Consider the following 22006-nt stretch of genomic DNA (forward strand, 5'->3'; position numbering starts at 1 on the left):
GGACCAAAAGTGGCCTGGGTCTGTAACCACTGCGGCTAATCCCTGGCCTCAGGGGCAGTGATGGTCAGTTTAATGCTGTATAGAGATCCCCTCCTGTACAGCATTAAAATGTACAGCCTCCGACGAGGTGAAGTCAGTTATTCCCGAAGTCTCATAAGACTTCAGTGAATAACTTTGGTATTTGATTTTTAAACTGGAAAACAATTTTACAACTTGGAACCAAAGCTTTGGTTAGCCATAGACTCTTGGGGGGTACCCAGACATGTAGCGGCGCATGCAGTTTGCTGCTAGAAACTCTGTGCTTGAGCCACTACTTGGGGCAATGGTGCAGGCGTGAGATTGACAGGGTCAGGCTAGATGTCCTACCCTGTCAGCCAAGGGGAAACCTCCAGCCCCTCGCTGCTCTGTAATAGCTCCGAGACATTTATGAATAAATTGATGACTGGGCGTTTTCCTAATCAGTCTTCCATTATACAATCAGTGCTGACAATACCAGACTGTGTAGCGACACACCCCTTAGGCTAGGTCTACACGACGACATTTGTTGCGCGACAAAAAGTCGCGCGACAGATAGGGCGCAACAGTTGTCGCGCGACATTTTGTTGCACCAATGTCGCGCGACAATTTTTATAATGGCAGTCTATGGTGTCGCACTGCAACATGCGACATGTTGCGACTGCGACGCGACAGTCGCAGAAAAATCCATCTTGAATGGATTTTCTGCGACTGTCGCGTCGCAGTCGCAGCATGTCGCATGTTGCAGTGCGACACCATAGACTGCCATTATAAAAATTGTCGCGCGACATTGGTGCAACAAAATGTCGCGCGACAACTGTCGTCGTGTAGACCTAGCCTTAGAGAAGGGGAATGGTGACACCCAGTTGTCAATTTATTCATACATTTCCAGGAGGAGTAGCAGAGGAATGGCACTATGCAGAGTTCTTATGAAGGGTGTGTAAGAATTATTTCACGGAGAAAAAATAAAGTATCATGACATGGCAGGAATGGTGACAAGTCCTCTTTAATAAAAACATACTAGCCACCAAGCCTGTCAGCCGTACTGCAACATATGTCATCACATCCTTGTCTGTATGACATCATACTAAATATCTGACTTACCCAAAGAAGAACAAAAGGCAGCATAAGAGGGTGGTTAAGCAGCCGGACTTGTATTTGATGGTTGTTGTACATGGCTGGTTGCAGGCAGGACACACGGCCAGTCCTGGGTTATCTGCCAAGTCCGTCTTGAAAATGACTTGAGGCGCGAAAACTATTTGTAAAATGTAAAATTAGTGAGATTAACCGAAATCCGATTATTTTCATTATCAAGATTTCAGGTTTGTCTTTAGATTGGTGAAGCGCAGACTTACTTGGTTGTTGTTGGTATCCTGTGTCATTGTATGGCGGTGGTGGGGGAAATACTGCGGGATTCCAGCCTTTGACAGAAATACAAGGTGTTATTAGGGTTATTCCATGATTAATGTAAAAATGTATAGGAGATGACAATCTCTTTCTATGGATCCAGAGATCTCCCCAGTTCATTGCTCCAATTGCTCTGCTAGATTTACGGTGTATCAAGCTTTCAGCCTAAGGGGTGTGTACTATCTCAGGGGTGTGTCCTTTCTGCTGCAGCTGGTGGCAGTTAAAGGAGGGAATTGAGCATGTGCTTCCATCTCAGTGAGCAGGACAAAGAAATTACAAAAAGAGCAAACAGCAGGTGGCGCTATATAGATAGATTTCAGTGACTAACTCAGTGGCTATACTAAAACATTGCTCACAGAGGCACCATATAGCGGCACGGAGTAACGCTCTGTTCACATTAGTTTTATGTTGGACATTTGTTTTCAATGATTTCACATGTCAATATATACAGTATTTAACAAAAAATCTGCCTTTTCCCCCCCCTAACTTCACATAATCCCTTTAAGGCCTCATGCACACGGCTGTGGAACACGTCTGTGAGCGGTCCGTGGTATCCCGGCCTGGCATCCTGCTGAGAGCAGGAGCGCACAGCTTAATTGGTTGCTATGACGCCGTGCGCTTCATGCCGCCGCTGCACTACAGTAATACACTCGTATAGATCGGCCGTGTGCATAAGGCCTAAAGGAAAGCTTGTCAGCTTCTTTGCCGAACTTCATCAAGAAATTTGATTTGTTACGAATTACTTTTCATTGTATGGAGTGGACGCCATTATGGTAAATGGCGATTGCGCCTCCCCCCATAATTTAACCCCTCAGATGCCGTGTTCAACGCTGATCAGGTGGTTAATCCGGGGTTGGGAAAATAAAAAAATTAGACTTACCTCATCTGCTTGATCGCGGAGAATCCATCCGCTTCTGTCTTGATTGAAGAAAACCCGCCAAAGGATTTGCATTGAGCGTGATGGCGTCACCGTGCTCGGCCAGTGTGATCACGTGTTGACAGCTTCGTGCTCGCCACAGGTCCTTTGGCAGGTTTTCTTCAATCAAGACAGAGCAGACGGCGTCTCTGCAATCAAGTGGATGAGGTGAGTATCACTTTCAGCCACCATTTTAGGAAAAAATTATTTGTTAATATGAAGTGCAAGGAAATTCGGCTTCACAGCGAATGAAGTTTTTCCTAAACCGGATCGAATTCCGCTTCGGATGCTTTGATTCGTGTAACACTACTTGTCGAGAAGAAATTTTATATTGGCATTCCATTTGATCATTTGATCCCTTTATATATATCGCACCTTCTGGATGATGCATGTAGGGTCCTTCTGCATTTGCTGGGTATGGTGCAGCCATGAACTGTGAAGGGTATCCTGCCGCAGGGGCTATGCACAGTGAAAAATAATGGTGGATGTTAAAATATAATCACATACAAAAACATTGCAATGGGTAGGTTCATTTTTGTTCAATACAGAATAATTTCCTGAATATTTAATCTGAAGCTGTTTACATTGCCTATACAGTATGTAAAATCTACCATTTTTAAAACATGTCTGTATTACATTTTTCTGCTTTCAGTTATCACTTTAGCTCTTCAGGCTGATTGCTGCTGATGGATATTATGTTTGGGTTGTCTATATTACACTGAATCAGCTGTTAAGAGAAGCTTTTAGAACACCTTGGTACCTCCACAGCCTGGCTGTTTTAGGACATCCTGGCTTTGTAACCTGTGACTGCTCAGCACAGCTCTGGGGATTGTGTAAGGCCTCCTGCACACGGCCGTTGTTTTGGTCCGCATCCGAGCCGCAGTTTTGGTTGCTCGGATGCTCAACTATTCACTTCAATGGGCCGCAAAAGATATGGACAGCACTCCGTGTGCTGTCCGCATCCATTGCTCCGTTCCGTGGCCCCGCAAAAAAAATATAACCTGTCCTATTCTTGTCCGCGCTTTGCGGACAAGAATAGGCAGTTATAGTAAAGGCTGTCCATGCCGTTCCGCAAATTGCGGTCGTGTGCATGAGGCCTAAAGCTTATATTAGACACAAAGATCATTGCTAACGTACAAATGCTCATAATCAATGTTCTGGCAGTGTAATATTGACGCCAACTATCGGGCAACTGGAATCTTTCAGCAGGTTTACAAATCATCGTTTGCCGGTGGCAGATCGTGCTGTCTAACCACAATCTGCTGCCAGCAAACAATATTTTAGTATGGGGACGAACAATGGCATTAGTGATTGCTTCTTCCCATACTGTGGAGGAGATCCCTGCATGTAATAGCAGCGGTATCCTCCGCTGACGAGCAGGCGATTGCCGGGAAAGAACGCTTCCTGCCTGACAAATCGCCTGGATGAGCTGCACGTCTAATATAAGTTTAAGAAGAGGGCTAAAATAGTTGCAACCCCTCATAAACGTTGTGTCCATTAGATTTAAAACTGTTGGGTTGCTGTTGACCTTTTTGCAGGAAACAATCCACCAAAAAGTTAATGAACTTTTATGTGACTGAAACACGCCAAATTACTAAAGAGTTACATTCCATTATATACTCCGTCCTCAACATTGAAATTGCAACACCAAGAAGGAAAAGTTGTGGCATTATGGAAATCACAGGATGAATAGACATGTTAATAATTAGCAAATGATATAAAAAGGAAACAAAATATTCAAAACATCTCCATGTATTCAGTATTGAGTATGAGCACCATATGTAAAATACATGCACATACCGGCAGTGATGGTCAGTTCGCAGTGTTCGCCGACGAACACATGCGATCTGCCATCTTCACTCCCAAGTCCGGCGATGCAGAGGTAAGTCCTTATTTGTGCTCTTTCCCCTCCTGATATCAGCACTCCTCCCCATTCAGCCCAGGTGCTTTTAATTAGCAGGCCTCTGTATGAGGGTATATATTCCTACCTCTCAGTTGGAGTTCCTAAGAGTATGTGATAGGGTGAGTTCCATACCTATTCACATGGTGAGAGTATGTGACGGGGTTGGTCCCACACCTGTTCACATGGTGCAGTACTGCGCAGCGGCCATTGTTGCTGTTGTGCTGTCCCGTTGGGTTGGTAGGACCCAGTGCCATGGTTGCTTTGTTGGACAGCGGAGGCTCTGTTTGACTGCTGGGTCCCGCTGCCTGCTGGGGTGGTGCTGTTGCGTCGGTTGTCGCCGTGCAGTGCTGCGCCAAATTTAGAATAGGGTCCCATTCGAAGAGGCAACCTTGTCAGGGTGAGTGGGCCTATGCTTTATGATCAAATTGTATACTAATGCCTCATGTACAGCATGCAGCATAGGGGTAGGTATATGATAAATTACGCTGAGAAGCGATATTAATTATGCTGAGAAGCAGTTAGATAAAAGCATAGTATAGAGGATGTGCTTAATTAGTAGTATAGTATAGAGGATTTTGTACTTAATTCCTTACCTGTGCCTGCCCCGCGACCCGCTCTGAAACACATGCGGTCACCGGGAGCAGGCAGTTCAGAGAACGGCCCGATAAAGGCTCCCGGTGACCGCATGTGTTTCAGAGCGGCTCGCGGCGCAGGCACAGGTAAGGACTTACCTCTGCATCGCCATTCTTGGGAGTGAAGATGGTAGATCGCATGTGTTCGTCGGCGAACACTGCGAACTGGCCATCACTGCTTACCGGTACATGCTGTGTCATGTTATCATTGATGTTATTAATGGTCGTCTGAGGAATGCCACACTGAATGCACTTTACGCAAATTATCGAATTTATACTGCTGATATACCGCTGCTCCCAGACATTGCAGGCCATGGTCGCATAACTAACATGTGGCCTGGTGCTGTCCTGTTGAACAGTGACTCTTGGGACACTTTGGAGGAATGGCTGTACCGTTGGTTCCATGACAAAAGCAATGTAATGCTGAGCTATTAGTGTACCTAAAATTAAAACTAGACGGGTCTGACTACCATACATCATGCCATCCCACACCATAATCCTGGGAGTAGGACCAGTGTGACATTCCCTTGTGAAAGCCTTTTCATGGCAGTATTTGCTTAGTCTTCAGACCAGTCTCCAGTTATCATTACGACCAACACAAAAGCGGGAATCATCACTAAAGAGGACAGACCTCCATTCTAGGCTTCATTGATGTCTTGCTGTGCACCATCATAGCCTTTGAGAGTGGTGGCGTAAGGTCAATGGAACATCTGTAGCTGGACTTCTGGCTCATAGTCCAGTTTCGTGCAAACACTTTTTGTTGGTTTGTGTAGACACTGTTTGCCGCCCTAGGCTTGAGATGTGATGTCGATTTTCACTTGCAGTACTGAAGGGATCACTACACACCATTCTTCTAATCACATGATCCATCCGTGGAGAGTTTCACCTCTGTGCACCTCTTGTTGTCAGTCCAGTTCGTCGTCGCTCTCCCAACCACAGAGACATGCAACACTGAACAGTGCTGACATCTCAGCCTAGGCAGGTAGCGATCTGCCAGAGTGATATACCAAAGTCACTCACTTCAAAGACTCTGTCCATCTCAGTTTGCAACAAGTGGTGACAAGTGGCCATACCTAGCTCGTTGATGAACAGGAGGCATCGCAAAGCATCCCACACAACTTGATCTGATTTTTGAGGCTTCATGTTGCTAAAAAACTTTGCTTTAAATCTAGCTTTTATGCCATGCTATAGATTGGAGCTAGGTGCTTGGAAATTAGATTATTTGTAGATCTTAGCAACTCCTGATACTTTCTGGATTTGCATAACCTTACTACTTGTCCTTCTTGGTCTTGCAGTTTCAAAGTGGATGATTGTATTGACTTCCACTGAAAGGTGTTGTTCACATATTGATGACCTATCCATTCAAGTGAATGGGAATGGCGTAGTTGTAATTATACCTGATTAGGGATGAGCGAACCCGAACTGTATAGTTCGGGTTCGTACCGAATTTTGGGGTGTCCGTGACACGGACCCGAACCCGGAAATTTTTGTAAAAGTCCGGGTTAGGTGTTCGTCGCTTTCTTGGCGCTTTTTGAAAGGCTGCAAAGCAGCCAATCAACAAGCATCAAACTACTTGCCCCAAGAGGCCGTCACAGCCATGCCTACTATTGGCATGGCTGTGATTGGCCCGAGCACCATGTGACCCAGCCTCTATTTAAGCTGGAGTCACGTAGTGCCGCCCGTCACTCTGCTCTGATCAGTATAGGGAGAGGTTGCAGCTGCGACGTTAGGGCGAGATTAGGCAGTGATTAACTCCTCCAAAGGACTTCATTCAAAGATCGATCTGCAGCTGTGGATGATTGAACTGCTGCTATTAAATTGCTCACTGTTTTTAGGCTGCCCAGAGCGTTTTTCGGTCACTTTTTTCTGGGGTGATCGGTGGACATTTTGTGTCTTGTGGTGTGCAGCACAAGCTGCCACCAAGTGCATTTAACCCTCAATGGTGTGGTTGTTTTTTGGCTAAATCCTACATCAGGGTGAAGCTGTCACACCAAGTGCATTTAACCAGCAATAGTCTGTTTATTTTTTGGCCATATACTACATCAGGGGCAAGCTGCGCCTGTCAGCAAGTGCATTTAACCCTCAGTAGTGTGGTTGGTCAAGCTGTCACACCAAGTGCATTTAACCATCAATAGTGTGGTTATTTTTTGGCCATATCCCAAACTAATTCTGTCAGTAAACGTATACCTGTCACCCAGCGCCTAAATACTAGGCCTCAAGTTTATATCCAGCTAAATCTGTCATTACTGGTGTGGCTGGTCAAGGTATTTAGTGTCAGTCAAAGCACAGTTTTTGTTCTGGGTTGAAATACAATTCCCAATTTAGCAATTTCCTAATTTAGTGGTTTCTGCTGTATCAGAGCTATTTTAAATCTATCCCTAAAAGGGTATATCAGATTCAAGGTGCGCATAGGGTCATTCTGAATAACTTCACACACACGCTACTGTCATGGTCTTACCTCCTTGCTGTTCCCTTCGTTTGACATGTGCTGGCGGCCATCTTGGTTTCTGGGTTGTCTTGTAGCCTCCCACCCTGCGGCTCCTCCTTCCCACTGGGAGGAGCTGGATGCCTAGCTCATATATATAGGAGGTCTGTGGCTTCAGTTCCTTGCTTGGTCCTCCTGTGTTCACATGCTTCCAAGACTGCTGCTGCTTCTGGTTCCTGATCCTGGCCTCGTCTGACTACCCCGTTGATTCCTGATTCCGGCTTCGTCTGACTACCCCGTTGGTTCCTGATTCCGGCTTCGTCTGACTACCCCGTTGGTTCCTGTTCCTGGCTTCGTCTGACTACCCTTCTGGTTCCTGACCTCTGTCTCCGCAAGACCCTGCTTCGGTTTAGCCATCCGTTTGGACTTTGCTTACGGCTTGCTCTTCAATAAAACCTTCTTATTTTCCACTTATCTCTTGTTGTACGTCTGGTTCATGGTTCCATGACATTAGGACCAAGCCATGAATTCTGACGGTACAGGGCCACCCTCGCTACCTACGCTGGTTGCCAGACTTGATCAGCAGGATCACCTGTTGGGTCGGTTCGCTGTGGCATTGCAAACCCTGCTTGAACGCACGGCTCATTTAGCTTCCGTTGCCGATGGGTCGGTTGTCGCTCCTGGGCCCGCTCCTACTGCCGCTCCGGTTGTTGCGCCAGAGTCTACCCTGACACCTGTTGCTGCGCCTGTGGTGTTTCAGGGTATGACCGGTTCTGCCCCCCTTCCACAGCGCTTTGGGGGAGAGCCAACTCAGTGCCGAGGTTTCCTTAACCAGGTGGGCATTTACTTCGAGTTGCTGCCACATGCCTTTCCTACTGAGAGATCAAGGGTGGGCTTCTTGATCTCGCTGCTCTCGGACAAGGCCTTGGCCTGGGCCAGCCCTTTATGGGAGAACAACAATCCGGTGGTTGCCGAGTTTTCCGGTTTTGTTGCTTCTCTTCGGAAGGTATTCGATGTGCCGGCTCGTGCTGCCTCTGCTGCGAAGCTCCTTATGTCCATCAGACAGGGTTCACAATCCGTAGCTGAATACGCCATTGAGTTTCGTACCCTGGCAGCAGAGGTGGGCTGGAATAATGAGGCTCTGGTCGCTGCTTTCTCTCATGGTCTCTCGGATGCCTTGAAGGATGAGGTTGCAGCTAAGGACCTACCAGTGGAGCTCGAGTCTCTTATTTCTTTCCTGATTTTGATTGACACCAGACTCAGGGAGAGACCTTCCTTTAAGGAGAGCCTGCGGAGGTCTCCTAACAGATTGGCGCCTACGTTTGCTGTCCCACCCGTGCCTCCCTCTCCTCCCACGCCTCCTGGGGATGACTTGTCTGGGGGTGAACCCATGCAGCGGGGGTTTGCTCGCCTGTCTGAGGGGGAGAGGGTACTCCGGAGACGCGAGGGCCGATGCATGTACTGTGGTCTCGGTGGGCATTTTCGGTTGGCATGTCCGAACCGTCCGGGAGAACGCTCGCACCTGAGGTCCTGTCGGGGGCAGATCTTGGGTGGAGTCTCCTCGTCCCCGGTTTCCCGTGTTGACAAACCACTGATCACGGTTGTCCTCTCCTGGGTCGGGGGCTCGGTGACGACCCAGGCGTTGGTGGACTCTGGTGCTGGTGGTTTGTTCATTGATAGTGTGTTCGCTGCCGCCAATTCCATTCCTCTGCAGCCTCGAGGTTCCCCACTGGCTCTTGAGGCGATAGACGGCAGACCCCTTCTGCCGCCACACGTGACTCAGGAGACCCTTCCAGTAGGGATAGCCATTGGTGCCGTTCACAGAGAGTCGGTCTGTCTCCAGGTTATTTCGTCTCCACACTACTCGGTGGTCTTGGGGTACCCCTGGCTCCAGAAGCATAATCCGACTTTCGATTGGAGATCGGTCGAGATCCTCTCGTGGTCACCGCAGTGTGGGGCTAGTTGCATCCATGGGCCTGTCAAGTTGCTGTGTACTTCCTCGGACTCTCTGTTGCCTTCTGAATACGAAGAGTACCGGGATGTATTCGATAAGGTGCGCGCGGTTGCCCTACCTCCGCACCGCCCATACGATTGTGCCATAGAGTTACAATCCGGTGCCGTTCCTCCTCGTGGCAAAGTCTATCCACTGTCGGTAGCGGAGAATGAGGCCATGGAGGAGTACGTGAGGGAGGCGCTTTCACGCGGACACATTCGCAAATCCTCGTCCCCGGCAGGGGCTGGATTTTTCTTTGTGAAAAAGAAGGGCGGCGAGTTGAGGCCTTGCATCGATTACAGGGGTCTCAATCGCATCACGATCAAGAACGCTTACCCGATACCCTTGATTTCCGAGCTGTTCGATCGCCTCAAAGGGGCCACGGTCTTTACCAAACTCGACCTGAGGGCGGCATATAACCTGGTAAGGATCAAGGCGGGCGATGAGTGGAAGACCGCGTTTAACACCAGGACCGGTCATTATGAATCCTTGGTTATGCCCTTTGGGTTGTGCAATGCGCCCGCAGTCTTCCAGGAATTCATCAACGATGTTTTCCGTGACCTGTTGCAGCAGTGTGTGGTGGTCTATTTGGATGACATCTTGGTATATTCTGCATCCATGGAGGCCCACATTCTGGATGTCAGACGAGTGTTGCAACGCTTACGAGAGAACAAGCTGTTCGGTAAGCTTGAGAAATGCGAATTTCACCGATCCCAGGTAACCTTCTTAGGTTACATCATTTCCGCTGAGGGGTTCTCCATGGATCCTGAGAAGGTTTCGGCTGTCTTACAGTGGCCCCAGCCCAGTGGTCTTCGTGCCCTGCAGCGCTTTTTGGGCTTCGCCAATTATTATCGGAAGTTCATCAGGGACTTTTCCATGCTAGCCAAGCCTCTCACGGATCTGACCAGGAAGGGCAGTAATCCTCAGGTCTGGCCGCTCGAGGCCATCCGAGCTTTTGAGGCTCTAAAGTCCGCCTTTGTGTCGGCTCCGATTCTGTCGCATCCCAACCCTGGGTTGCCTTTTGTCCTCGAGGTGGACGCGTCTGAGACGGGAGTAGGCGCCCTCCTGTCTCAGCGTAGAACACCAGAGGGTCCTCTGCTTCCTTGTGGGTTTTACTCCCGGAAACTGTCTTCCGCGGAGTGCAACTATCAGATTGGTGACAGGGAGTTATTGGCCATCGTGCAGGCCCTTAAAGAATGGAGGCACTTGCTCGAGGGCTCGGTGGTTCCGGTTCTCATCCTGACGGACCACAAGAATCTGACCTACCTCTCTGAGGCCAAGAGATTGACACCACGTCAGGCCAGATGGGCTCTGTTCTTGTCACGTTTTAATTACGTGGTCTCCTACCTACCCGGCTCCAAGAACATCAGAGCGGATGCCTTATCACGGCAGTACTCCGAGCTGTCCGGGGAGGAGTCGATTCCGACTACGGTCATACCCCCGAATCAGATCCTGGCCGCTATTCGCACCAGCCTGACTTCTCCTCTGGGTGAGCAGATTTTGGCGGCTCAATCTGGTGCTCCCTCTGGGAGACCCAACGGCAGATGTTTTGTGCCTGAGGAGTTGCGCACTCGGTTGTTGCGAACCTACCATAACTCCAAGGCCGCGGGGCACCCTGGAAAGAATCAGCTGTCCTGGGCGGTTTCACGTCTGTTCTGGTGGCCTTCTCTACGTTCCGACATCGCCGCATATGTAGCGGCATGCTCCGTTTGTGCCCAGAGTAAGTCCCCTCGGCACCTTCCGTTGGGCCTTTTGCAACCCATAGCCACCGGGGAGCGTCCATGGTCACACCTGGGGATGGATTTCATTGTGGACCTCCCTGCATCCCGAGGCCATACGGTCATTCTCATGATTGTGGATCGGTTTTCCAAAATGTGCCACTGTGTTCCTCTCAAGAAGTTACCCTCTGCACAAGAGTTGGCCTCGATTTTTGCCAGGGAGGTCTTCCGGTTGCACGGTTTGCCCAAGGAGATTGTGTCGGATCGGGGGAGTCAGTTTGTGTCCAGGTTCTGGCGCGCCTTTTGCTCCCAGTTGGGGATTCATCTCTCTTTCTCCTCGGCCTACCACCCTCAGTCCAATGGGGCCGCAGAACGATCCAATCAGGCCTTGGAGCAATTCCTTCGTTGCTATGTCTCCGATCACCAAGACAATTGGGTTGACCTCCTGCCTTGGGCTGAGTTTGCCAGGAACACGGCGGTGAACTCTTCCTCTGGGACGTCTCCCTTCATGGCCAATTATGGGTTCCAACCTGCCGTGTTACCGGAGGTATTCTCTCCCCAGGATATTCCGGCTGTGGAGGATCACCTTTCCGTCCTACGTGCTTCTTGGGTACAGATCCAGAGGTCCCTTGAGGTCTCTGCGCAGCGCCAGAAACTCCAGGCTGATCGCAGACGAGCGCCCGCTCCTTCCTACCAGGTCGGAGACCGCGTATGGTTGTCCACCCGCAACCTCAACCTTCGAGTGCCCACTCCCAAGCTGGCGCCTCGCTTTGTTGGTCCCTTCCGAGTGCTTCGCAGGGTAAACCCGGTAGCCTATGCCCTTGCGCTTCCTCCTGGCATGCGGATCTCCAACGTGTTTCATGTCTCCCTGTTGAAGCCACTGGTGTGTAATCGTTTCACTTCCTCGATTCCTCGGCCTCGTCCGGTCCAAGTGGGCAATCGTGAGGAGTATGAGGTGAGCAATATCCTGGACTCACGCCTGGTCCGCGGCCGGGTGCAGTTTTTGGTCCATTGGCGTGGTTATGGTCCAGAGGAGCGTTCCTGGGTTCCCTCCGCAGATGTCCATGCTCCTGTCTTGCTCCGAGCCTTCCACGCACGCTTCCCTCAGAAACCGTTCCTTACTCCGCGGAGGAGGGGCCCTTGAGGGGGAGGTACTGTCATGGTCTTACCTCCTTGCTGTTCCCTTCGTTTGACATGTGCTGGCGGCCATCTTGGTTTCTGGGTTGTCTTGTAGCCTCCCACCCTGCGGCTCCTCCTTCCCACTGGGAGGAGCTGGATGCCTAGCTCATATATATAGGAGGTCTGTGGCTTCAGTTCCTTGCTTGGTCCTCCTGTGTTCACATGCTTCCAAGACTGCTGCTGCTTCTGGTTCCTGATCCTGGCCTCGTCTGACTACCCCGTTGATTCCTGATTCCGGCTTCGTCTGACTACCCCGTTGGTTCCTGATTCCGGCTTCGTCTGACTACCCCGTTGGTTCCTGTTCCTGGCTTCGTCTGACTACCCTTCTGGTTCCTGACCTCTGTCTCCGCAAGACCCTGCTTCGGTTTAGCCATCCGTTTGGACTTTGCTTACGGCTTGCTCTTCAATAAAACCTTCTTATTTTCCACTTATCTCTTGTTGTACGTCTGGTTCATGGTTCCATGACAGCTACTGTGCATTTCCAAGTCGAATTCTGTCAGTAACCCTATACCTGTCACCCAGCGCCTAAATACTAGGCCTCAAATTTATATTCAGCTAAATCTGTGGTTACTGGTGTGCCTGTATTAGTGTAATACGGTACCTAAATAGATAGCCAGATAGTGTTAGGTGTCTGTAAAAAAAGGCCTGAATTTGAATTCAATACATTGGGCCAAATAATATTTTTGTTGTTGTGGTGAACGATAACAATGAGGAAAACATCTAGTAAGGGACGCGGACGTGGACATGGTCGTGGTGGTGTTAGTGGATCCTCTGGTGCTGGGAGAGGACGTGGCCGTTCTGCCACATCCACACGTCCTAGTGTACCAACTACCTCAGGTCCCAGTAGCCGCCAGAATTTACAGCGATATATGGTGGGGCCCAATGCCGTTCTAAGGATGGTAAGGCCTGAGCAGGTACAGGCATTAGTCAATTGGGTGGCCGACAGTGGATCCAGCACGTTCACATTATCTCCCACCCAGTCTTCTGCAGAAAGCGCACAGATGGCGCCTGAAAACCAAGCCCATCAGTCTGTCACATCACCCCCATGCATACCAGGGAAACTGTCTGAGCCTCAAGTTATGCAGCAGTCTCTTATGCTGTTTGAAGACTCCGCTGGCAGGGTTTCCCAAGGGCATCCACCTAGCACTTCCCCAGCAGTGGAAGACATAGAATGCACTGACGCACAACCACTTATGTTTCCTGATGATGAGGACATGGGAATACCACCTCAGCACGTCTCTGATGATGACGAAACACAGGTGCCAACTGCTGCGTCTTTCTGCAGTGTGCAGACTGAACAGGAGGTCAGGGAGGAAGACTGGGTGGAAGACGATGCAGGGGACGATGAGGTCCTAGACCCCACATGGAATGAAGGTCGTGCCACTGACTTTCATAGTTCGGAGGAAGAGGCAGAGGTGAGACCGAGCCAACAGCGTAGCAAAAGAGGGAGCAGTGGGCAAAAGCAGAACACCCGCCGCCAAGAGACTCCGCCTGCTACTGACCGCCGCCATCTGGGACCGAGCACCCCAAAGGCAGCTTCAAGAAGTTCCCTGGCATGGCACTTCTTCAAACAATGTGCTGACAACAAGACCCGAGTGGTTTGCACGCTGTGCCATCAGAGCCTGAAGCGAGGCATTAACGTTCTGAACCTTAGCACAACCTGCATGACCAGGCACCTGCATGCAAAGCATGAACTGCAGTGGAGTAAACACCTTAAAACCAAGGAAGTCACTCAGGCTCCCCCTGCTACCTCTTCTGCTGCTGCCGCCTCGGCCTCTTCTGCTGCTGCCGCCTCGGCCTCTTCTGCTGCTGCCGCCTCGGCCTCTTCCTCCGCCTCTGGAGGAACGTTGGCACCTGCCACCCAGCAGACAGGGGATGTACCACCAACACCACCACCTCCGTCACCAAGCATCTCAACCATGTCACACGGCAGCGTTCAGCTCTCCATCTCACAAGCATTTGAGAGAAAGCGTAAATTCCCACCTAGCCACCCTCGATCCCTGGCCCTGAATGCCAGCATTTCTAAACTACTGGCCTATGAAATGCTGTCATTTAGGCTGGTGGACACAGACAGCTTCAAACAGCTCATGTTGCTCGCTGTCCCACAGTATGTTGTTCCCAGCCGCCACTACTTCTCCAAGAGAGCCGTGCCTTCCCTGCACAACCAAGTATCCGATAAAATCAAGTGTGCACTGCGCAACGCCATCTGTAGCAAGGTCCACCTAACCACAGATACATGGACCAGTAAGCACGGCCAGGGACGCTATATCTCCCTAACTGCACACTGGGTAAATGTAGTGGCAGCTGGGCCCCAGGCGGAGAGCTGTTTGGCGCACGTCCTTCCGCCGCCAAGGATCGCAGGGCAACATTCTTTGCCTCCTGTTGCCACCTCCTCCATCTCGGCTTCCTCCTCCTCTTCTTCCACCTGCTCATCCAGTCAGCCACACACCTTCACCACCAACTTCAGCACAGCCCGGGGTAAACGTCAGCAGGCCATTATGAAACTCATATGTTTGGGGGACAGGCCCCACACCGCACAGGAGTTGTGGTGTGGTATAGAACAACAGACCGACGAGTGGTTGCTGCCGGTGAGCCTCAAGCCCGGCCTGGTGGTGTGCGATAATGGGCGAAATCTCGTTGCAGCTCTGGGACTAGCCGGTTTGACGCACATCCCTTGCCTGGCGCATGTGCTGAATTTGGTGGTGCAGAAGTTCATTCACAACTACCCCGACATGTCAGAGCTGCTGCATAAAGTGCGGGCCGTCTGTTCGTGCTTCCGGCGTTCACATCCTGCCGCTGCTCGCCTGTCTGCGCTACAGCGTAACTTCGGCCTTCCCGCTCACCGCCTCATATGCGACGTGCCCACTAGGTGGAACTCCAACTTGCACATGCTGGACAGACTGTGCGAGCAGCAGCAGGCCATAGTGGAGTTTCAGCTGCAGCACACACGGGTCAGTCGCACTGTGGAACAGCACCACTTCACCACCAATGACTGGGCCTCCATGCGAGAACTGTGTGCCCTGTTGCGCTGTTTCGAGTACTCCACCAACATGGCCAGTGGCGATGACGCCGTTATCAGCATTACAATACCACTTCTATGTCTCCTTGAGAAAACACTTAGGGCGATGATGGAAGAGGAGGTGGCCCAGGAGGAGGAGGAGGAAGAGGGGTCATTTTTAGCACTTTCAGGCCAGTCTCTTCGAAGTGACTCAGAGGGAGTTTTTTTTGCAACAGCAGAGGCCAGGTACAAATGTGGCCAGCCAGGGCCCACTACTGGAGGACGAGGAGGACGAGGATAAGGAGGAGGTGGAGGAGGAGGAGGAGGATGAAGCATGGTCACAGCGGGGTGGCACCCAACGCAGCTCGGGCCCATCACTGGTGCGTGGCTGGGGGGAAAGGCAGGACGATGATGATACGCCTCCCACAGAGGACAGCTTGTCCTTACCCCTGGGCAGCCTGGCACACATGAGCGACTACATGCTGCAGTGCCTGCGCAACGACAGCAGAGTTGCCCACATTTTAACGTGTGCGGACTACTGGGTTGCCACCCTGCTGGATCCACGGTACAAAGACAATGTGCCCACCTTACTTCCTGCACTGGAGCGTGATAGGAAGATGCGCGAGTACAAGCGCACGTTGGTAGACGCGCTACTGAGAGCATTCCCAAATGTCACAGGGGAACAAGTGGAAGCCCAAGGCCAAGGCAGAGCAGGAGCAAGAGGTCGCCAAGGCAGCTGTGTCACAGACAGCTCCTCTGAGGGCAGGGTTAGCATGGCAGAAATGTGGAAAAGTTTTGTCAACACGCCACAGCTAACTGCACCACCACCTGATACGCAACGTGTTAGCAGGAGGCAACATTTCACTAACATGGTGGAACAGTACGCGTGCACACCCCTCCACGTACTGACTGATGGTTCGGCCCCATTCAACTTCTGGGTCTCTAAATTGTCCACGTGGCCAGAGCTAGCCTTTTATGCCTTGGAGGTGCTGGCCTGCCCGGCGGCCAGCGTTTTGTCTGAACGTGTATTCAGCACGGCAGGGGGCGTCATTACAGACAAATGCAGCCGCCTGTCTACAGCCAATGTGGACAAGCTGACGTTCATAAAAATGAACCAGGCATGGATCCCACAGGACCTGTCCATCCCTTGTGCAGATTAGACATTAACTACCTCCCCTTAACCATATATTATTGTACTCCAGGGCACTTCCTCATTCAATCCTATTTTTATTTTCATTTTACCATTATATTGCGAGGCTACCCAAAGTTGAATGAACCTCTCCTCTGTCTGGGTGCCGGGGCCTAAATATATGCCAATGGACTGTTCCAATGTTGGCTGACGTGAAGCCTGATTCTCTGCTATTACATGCAGACTAATTCTCTGCTGACATGAAGACAGATTCTCTGTTACGGGACCTCTCTCCTCTGCCTGGGTGCTGGGCCTAAATATATGACAATGGACTGTTGCAGTGGTGGCTGACGTGAAGCCTGATTCTCTGCTATGACATGCAGACTGATTCTCTGCTGACATGAAGACAGATTCTCTGTTACGGGACCTCTCTCCTCTGCCTGGGTGCTTGGCCTAAATATATGCCAATGGACTGTTGCAGTGGTGGCTGACGTGAAGCCTGATTCTCTGCTATGACATGCAGACTAATTCTCTGCTGACATGAAGACAGATTCTCTGTTACGGGACCTCTCTCCTCTGCCTGGGTGCTGGGCCTAAATATATGCCAATGGACTGTTGCAGTGGTGGCTGACGTGAAGCCTAATTCTCTGCTATGACATGCAGACTAATTCTCTGCTGACATGAAGCCAGATTCTCTGTTACTGGACCTCTCTCCTCTGCCTGGGTGCCTGGGCCTAAATATATGCCAATGGACTGTTCCAATGTTGGGTGACGTGAAGCCTGATTCTCTGCTATGACATGCAGACTGATTCTCTGCTGACATGAAGCCAGATTCTCTGTTACGGGACCTCTCTCCTCTTCCTGGGTGCCTGGGCCTAAATATATGCCAATGGACTGTTCCAATGTTGGGTGACGTGAAGCCTGGTTCTCTGCTATGACATGCAGACTGATTCTCTGCTGACATGAAGCCAGATTCTCTGTTACGGGACCTCTCTCCTCTGCCTGGGTGCTGGGCCTAAATATATGACAATGGACTGTTGCAGTGGTGGCTGACGTGAAGCCTGATTCTCTGCTATGACATGCAGACTGATTCTCTGCTGACATGAAGCCAGATTCTCTGTTACGGGACCTCTCTCCTCTGCCTGGGTGCTGGGCCTAAATATATGCCAATGGACTGTTGCAGTGGTGGCTGACGTGAAGCCTGATTCTCTGCTATGACATGCAGACTGATTCTCTGCTGACATGAAGCCAGATTCTCTGTTACGGGACCTCTCTCCTCTGCCTGGGTGCCTGGGCCTAAATATATGCCATTGGACTGTTCTAATGTTGGGTGACGTGAAGCCTGATTCTCTGCTATGACAAGCAGACTGATTCTCTGCTGACATGAAGCCAGATTCTCTGTTACGGGACCTCTCTCCTCTGCCTGGGTGCTGGGCCTAAATATATGCCAATGGACTGTTGCACTGGTGGCTGACGTGAAGCCTGATTCTCTGCTATGACATGCAGACTGATTCTCTGCTGACATGAAGCCAGATTCTCTGTTACGGGACCTCTCTCCTCTGCCTGGGTGCCGGGGCCTAAATATATGAGAATGGACTGTTCCAGTGGTGGGTGACATGAAGCCAGATTCTCTGCTATGGGACCTCTCTCCAATTGATATTAGTTAATTTTTATTTATTTTATTTTTATTTTTATTTATTTCCCTATCCACATTTGTTTGCAGGGGATTTACCTACATGTTGCTGCCTTTTGCAGCCCTCTAGCCCTTTCCTGGGCTGTTTTACAGCCTTTTTAGTGCCGAAAAGTTCGGGTCCCCATTGACTTCAATGGGGTTCGGGTTCGGTACAAAGTTCGGATCGGGTTCGGATCCCGAACCCGAATATTTCCGGGAAGTTCGGCCGAACTTCTCGAACCCGAACATCCAGGTGTTCGCTCAACTCTATACCTGATCACCGCTACAAAAGTTGCATCAAAGAGCAGGTGAACAGTGAAGAGAAGGCAGTGCTTGTACGAGTGATGGCTTCTCTTCAAACTGATTGGTGGGGGTGCCGAGAGTCAGACCCCTGCAGATCTGACATTGATGACCTATCTTGAGTACAGGTCATCAATATAAAAGATGCAGACCCCTTTAAGTGTGCTATATACTTGCAATGATGTTGATACATCATATTATTTATATGATGTGCTAGATATGTGCTGTGTGGGTGTTACATTGCTGAGGAAGCACTGACACAAAAGGAGGTGTTGCACTAAGGCTACATGCACATGACTGTTTTTGTGGCTCGGATGCGGACCCATTCACTTTAATGGGGCCGCAAAAAATGCGGACAGCACTCCGTTCCATAGCCCCGCAAAAAAAATATAACATGTCCTATTCTTGTCCGTTTTGAGGACAATAATAGGAATTTCTATAATGGGCCGTCCGTTCCGCAAATTGCGGTTTGCGGGCAGCAATAAACGGAACGGTCGTGTGCATGATGCCTAACGAGGATAAAATGCCCTGTGTGCATTGGCCCAGGCCATAGAGTGCTTTGCAAGAGTATTCACCCAGAACACAATAGTCTAAGTTGGTGAAGTGAAATGGGAAAAATATATAAATAAAACTATTGTTCAGAAATAGAAAACAGAAAAGTGGCATGTGCGCATGTATTCAACATTAGGAAGCTGATAGTAAGTTCTGGTGCAACCAACAGAAAATCTGTGGTCAGACTTAAAGATTGCTGTTCACAAACCATCCAACTTGAAGGAGCTGGAGCAGTTTTGCAAGAAGGAATGGGCAAAAATCCCAGTGATAAAATGTGGCAAGCTCATAGAGACTTATCCAAAGCAACTTGGAGCTGTGATTGCCGCAAAAGGTGGCTCTACAAAGTATTGACTTTAGGGGGGTGAATAGTTATGCACATTTACTTTTTCTGTTATTTTGTCCTATTTGTTGTTTGCTTCGCAATAAAAAAACAAAAAACATCTTCAAAGTTGTGGGCATGTTCTGTAAATAAATGATGCAAATCCTCAAACAATCCATGTTAATTCCAGGTTGTGAGAAACCAAAATACGAAAAAAGTCAAGGGGGATGAATACTTTTGCAAGGCACTGTAGCTGACTAATAGAAAATGTTGCAGAATGCGTGCAGCGATGTATTACCACTCTGGCACCAGGAGAGGTATAGAGTGGGCTCAGCATGCATGTTTGTACCTGCATACCTGGATTTAATGGAGGCTGTAATGGCACCAAAAATTCTAAAAAGCAGAGTGGACCCAGCATGCATGTGGAGCCTGCACTCCATGAATGGTATGGTGGCCATTATGGCACATAACAGGTAGGACTTAGTGTTAGGTTCCCTTCTTATAGAGATCGCCTTGACGTTTGGCAGACGGGCCCAAATAATTTTGTACAAAATGTATTGCCAAGAATCTCAAATTTGCTAAATAAGCATAGCATTAGCACCAGAATGTTTTCTATAATTATGGCATTATTGTATGGTATTTCTGTTTGCAGAGAGCTGCTGCATTGTCTTTTTTTTTGTACCACTCTGATGCAGTCATATACCTTGGGTAGGATGTCATAGACATTGAAGATGATCTGCATTGGAAACAGTAAGAAATGCACTGTCGATATTGTATTGCACTGTATGATATATTGTACTGTATATGCGTTTGTTGGAAACACAGAGGTTATGCTGACACCACTGTATTATAACTTTTGGATAATATACTAGTAAGCGCACAGGACCTTTTGAACATCTTAATTTGAATTAATTTATTTAGGTCCTTAAGATGTAGCAAGAGCACCTGGCAGAGTCACGATAAATAACAGTGCTCTTCAAAGTATCAGGCAGGAGTAACAGGAAGACAGGTTGGACAATGCGCTAAGAAGCTGCTGCAAGTGACAAAGCCAGCAATATACCTGCACTGGAACTAGCTAGATAGTGGAGGTGATTGGTACCAGACAAGAGGGTACAGCACCTGAGGGACTAGCTTAGGGCATCTGATTATGAATATCGTAGATGCGTTGGGGCTAGAGTTGAGAGGTAGGAAGAAACTGCCTGGTATGTGCAACCGGATAGCAGTCAAGGCTTGCATATTACAAAGAAAAAAATGCACCAAGCACAACAGTGTGTAGGGGCTGTATGAGTAAGGCTGGGTTCACACGGGCGTCACATTTTGGCTTAGGATGCGTTCAGGGTGCATTGCGGAAAACCCGCGCGAGTAGGTACGCAATTTCAGTCCGTTTTGACAGCAATTTTGTTTCGGTGTTCAGTTTTTATCGCGCGGGTGCAATGCGTTTTACACGTGCGTGATAAAAACTGAATGTGGTACCCAGAACCGAACTTCTTCACTCAAGTTCAGGTTTGGGTTCAAGGTTGTGTAGATGTAATTATTTTCCCTTTTAACATGGTTATAAGGGAAAATAATAGCATTCTTTAATACAGAATGCTTAGTAGAAGGTCAGTTGAGGATTAAAACATAAATTAACTCACCTCCTCCAATTGATCTCGTAGCTGCCAGTCTCCTGTTCTTTCTTCAGGACCTGTCAAAAGACCTGTGGTGACGTCACTGAGCTCATCACATGGCCCATCACTGCGCTGATGGACCATGTGATTGGACCATGTGATGTGACGTCACCACAGGTCCTTTAGCCGGCAGCTCATGATTAAAGTAGTAAGAAAAGATCGGCAACTTCACGAACAATTGGATGAGGTGAGTTAATTTTTATTTATTTTTTTAACCCTCAATTGACCTTCTATTAAGCATTCTGTATTAAAGAACGCTATTATTTTCCCTTATAACCATGTTATAAGGGAAAATAATACAGTGATTAGACTTTCATCTTAGCAACCATGCGTATAAATCGCACCGCATCCACACTTGCTTGCGGATGCTTGCGATTTTAACGCTGCCCCATTTACTTCTATGGGGCCTGCGTTGTATGAAAAACGCACAGTATAGAGCATGCTGCGATTTTTATGCAACGCACAAGTTATGCGTGAAAATCACCGCTTATGTGCACAGCCCCATAGAAATGAATGGGTCTGGATTCAGTGCGGGTGCAATGCGTTCACCTCATGCATTGTACCCGCGCAGAAATCTCGTCCATGTGAACCCAGCCTAACACCACTGGCCCAGTGAAAAGTTGCTCAGAGGAAATCCTTGAGAGAAGGCATATCACTGGGTGGAACCCACGGCAGGTGAAGTTAGTCCAGAACAGGAGCCACTCTATCCTGCTGGAAATAGTTTTCAGAGGTACAGGAAGGCAAAGCCTGTGACAGCCAACCTGTCCCCAGAAAGCAATACTGTGTGAGAGACTGGGTCCAATGCTGTGAGATGTGAAGAAGGGAATATTGTGACTGACTGTGTTCCTGTTCTTGACCTTTAGTATAACTGTAATGGCTAATCTCTGGCACTCCAGCTGTAGTAAAACTTCAACTCCTAAGATACACACTTGCTTGGCTGTACTCAGAACTCCATAGAAATGAATTGAGCATGCTAGGAGGGGTAGTTTCACCACAGTTGGAGTGCCGGAGGTTAGCCATCATGGGTATAACATATTGAAACACAGATCAGTCTTATTAACATACACTACGTGCAGAATTATTAGGCAAATGAGTATTTTGACCACATCATCCTCTTTATGCATGTTGTCTTACTCCAAGCTGTATAGGCTCGAAAGCCTGCTACCAATTAAGCATATTGG

General features: G+C 49.2%; 1 protein-coding gene across 1 annotated transcript in view; it reads right to left on the reverse strand.

The window, feature by feature from the left end:
• The window catches only part of LOC122945213 (lipopolysaccharide-induced tumor necrosis factor-alpha factor homolog), a 70555-nt gene that overhangs the window by 1681 nt on the left and 46868 nt on the right, over nt 1-22006 (reverse strand). Inside the window, exons 3-5 of the mRNA XM_044304173.1 lie at nt 2714-2797; nt 1371-1436; nt 1120-1270 (exon numbers count right to left, since the gene is read on the reverse strand). Coding sequence (XP_044160108.1) covers nt 1120-1270; nt 1371-1436; nt 2714-2797 — 301 coding nt within the window. The remainder of the gene's footprint in view (nt 1-1119; nt 1271-1370; nt 1437-2713; nt 2798-22006) is intronic.

The sequence above is a fragment of the Bufo gargarizans genome, chromosome 8, assembly GCF_014858855.1.
Source record: "Bufo gargarizans isolate SCDJY-AF-19 chromosome 8, ASM1485885v1, whole genome shotgun sequence".
In the NCBI taxonomy this organism is placed as follows: domain Eukaryota; kingdom Metazoa; phylum Chordata; class Amphibia; order Anura; family Bufonidae; genus Bufo; species Bufo gargarizans.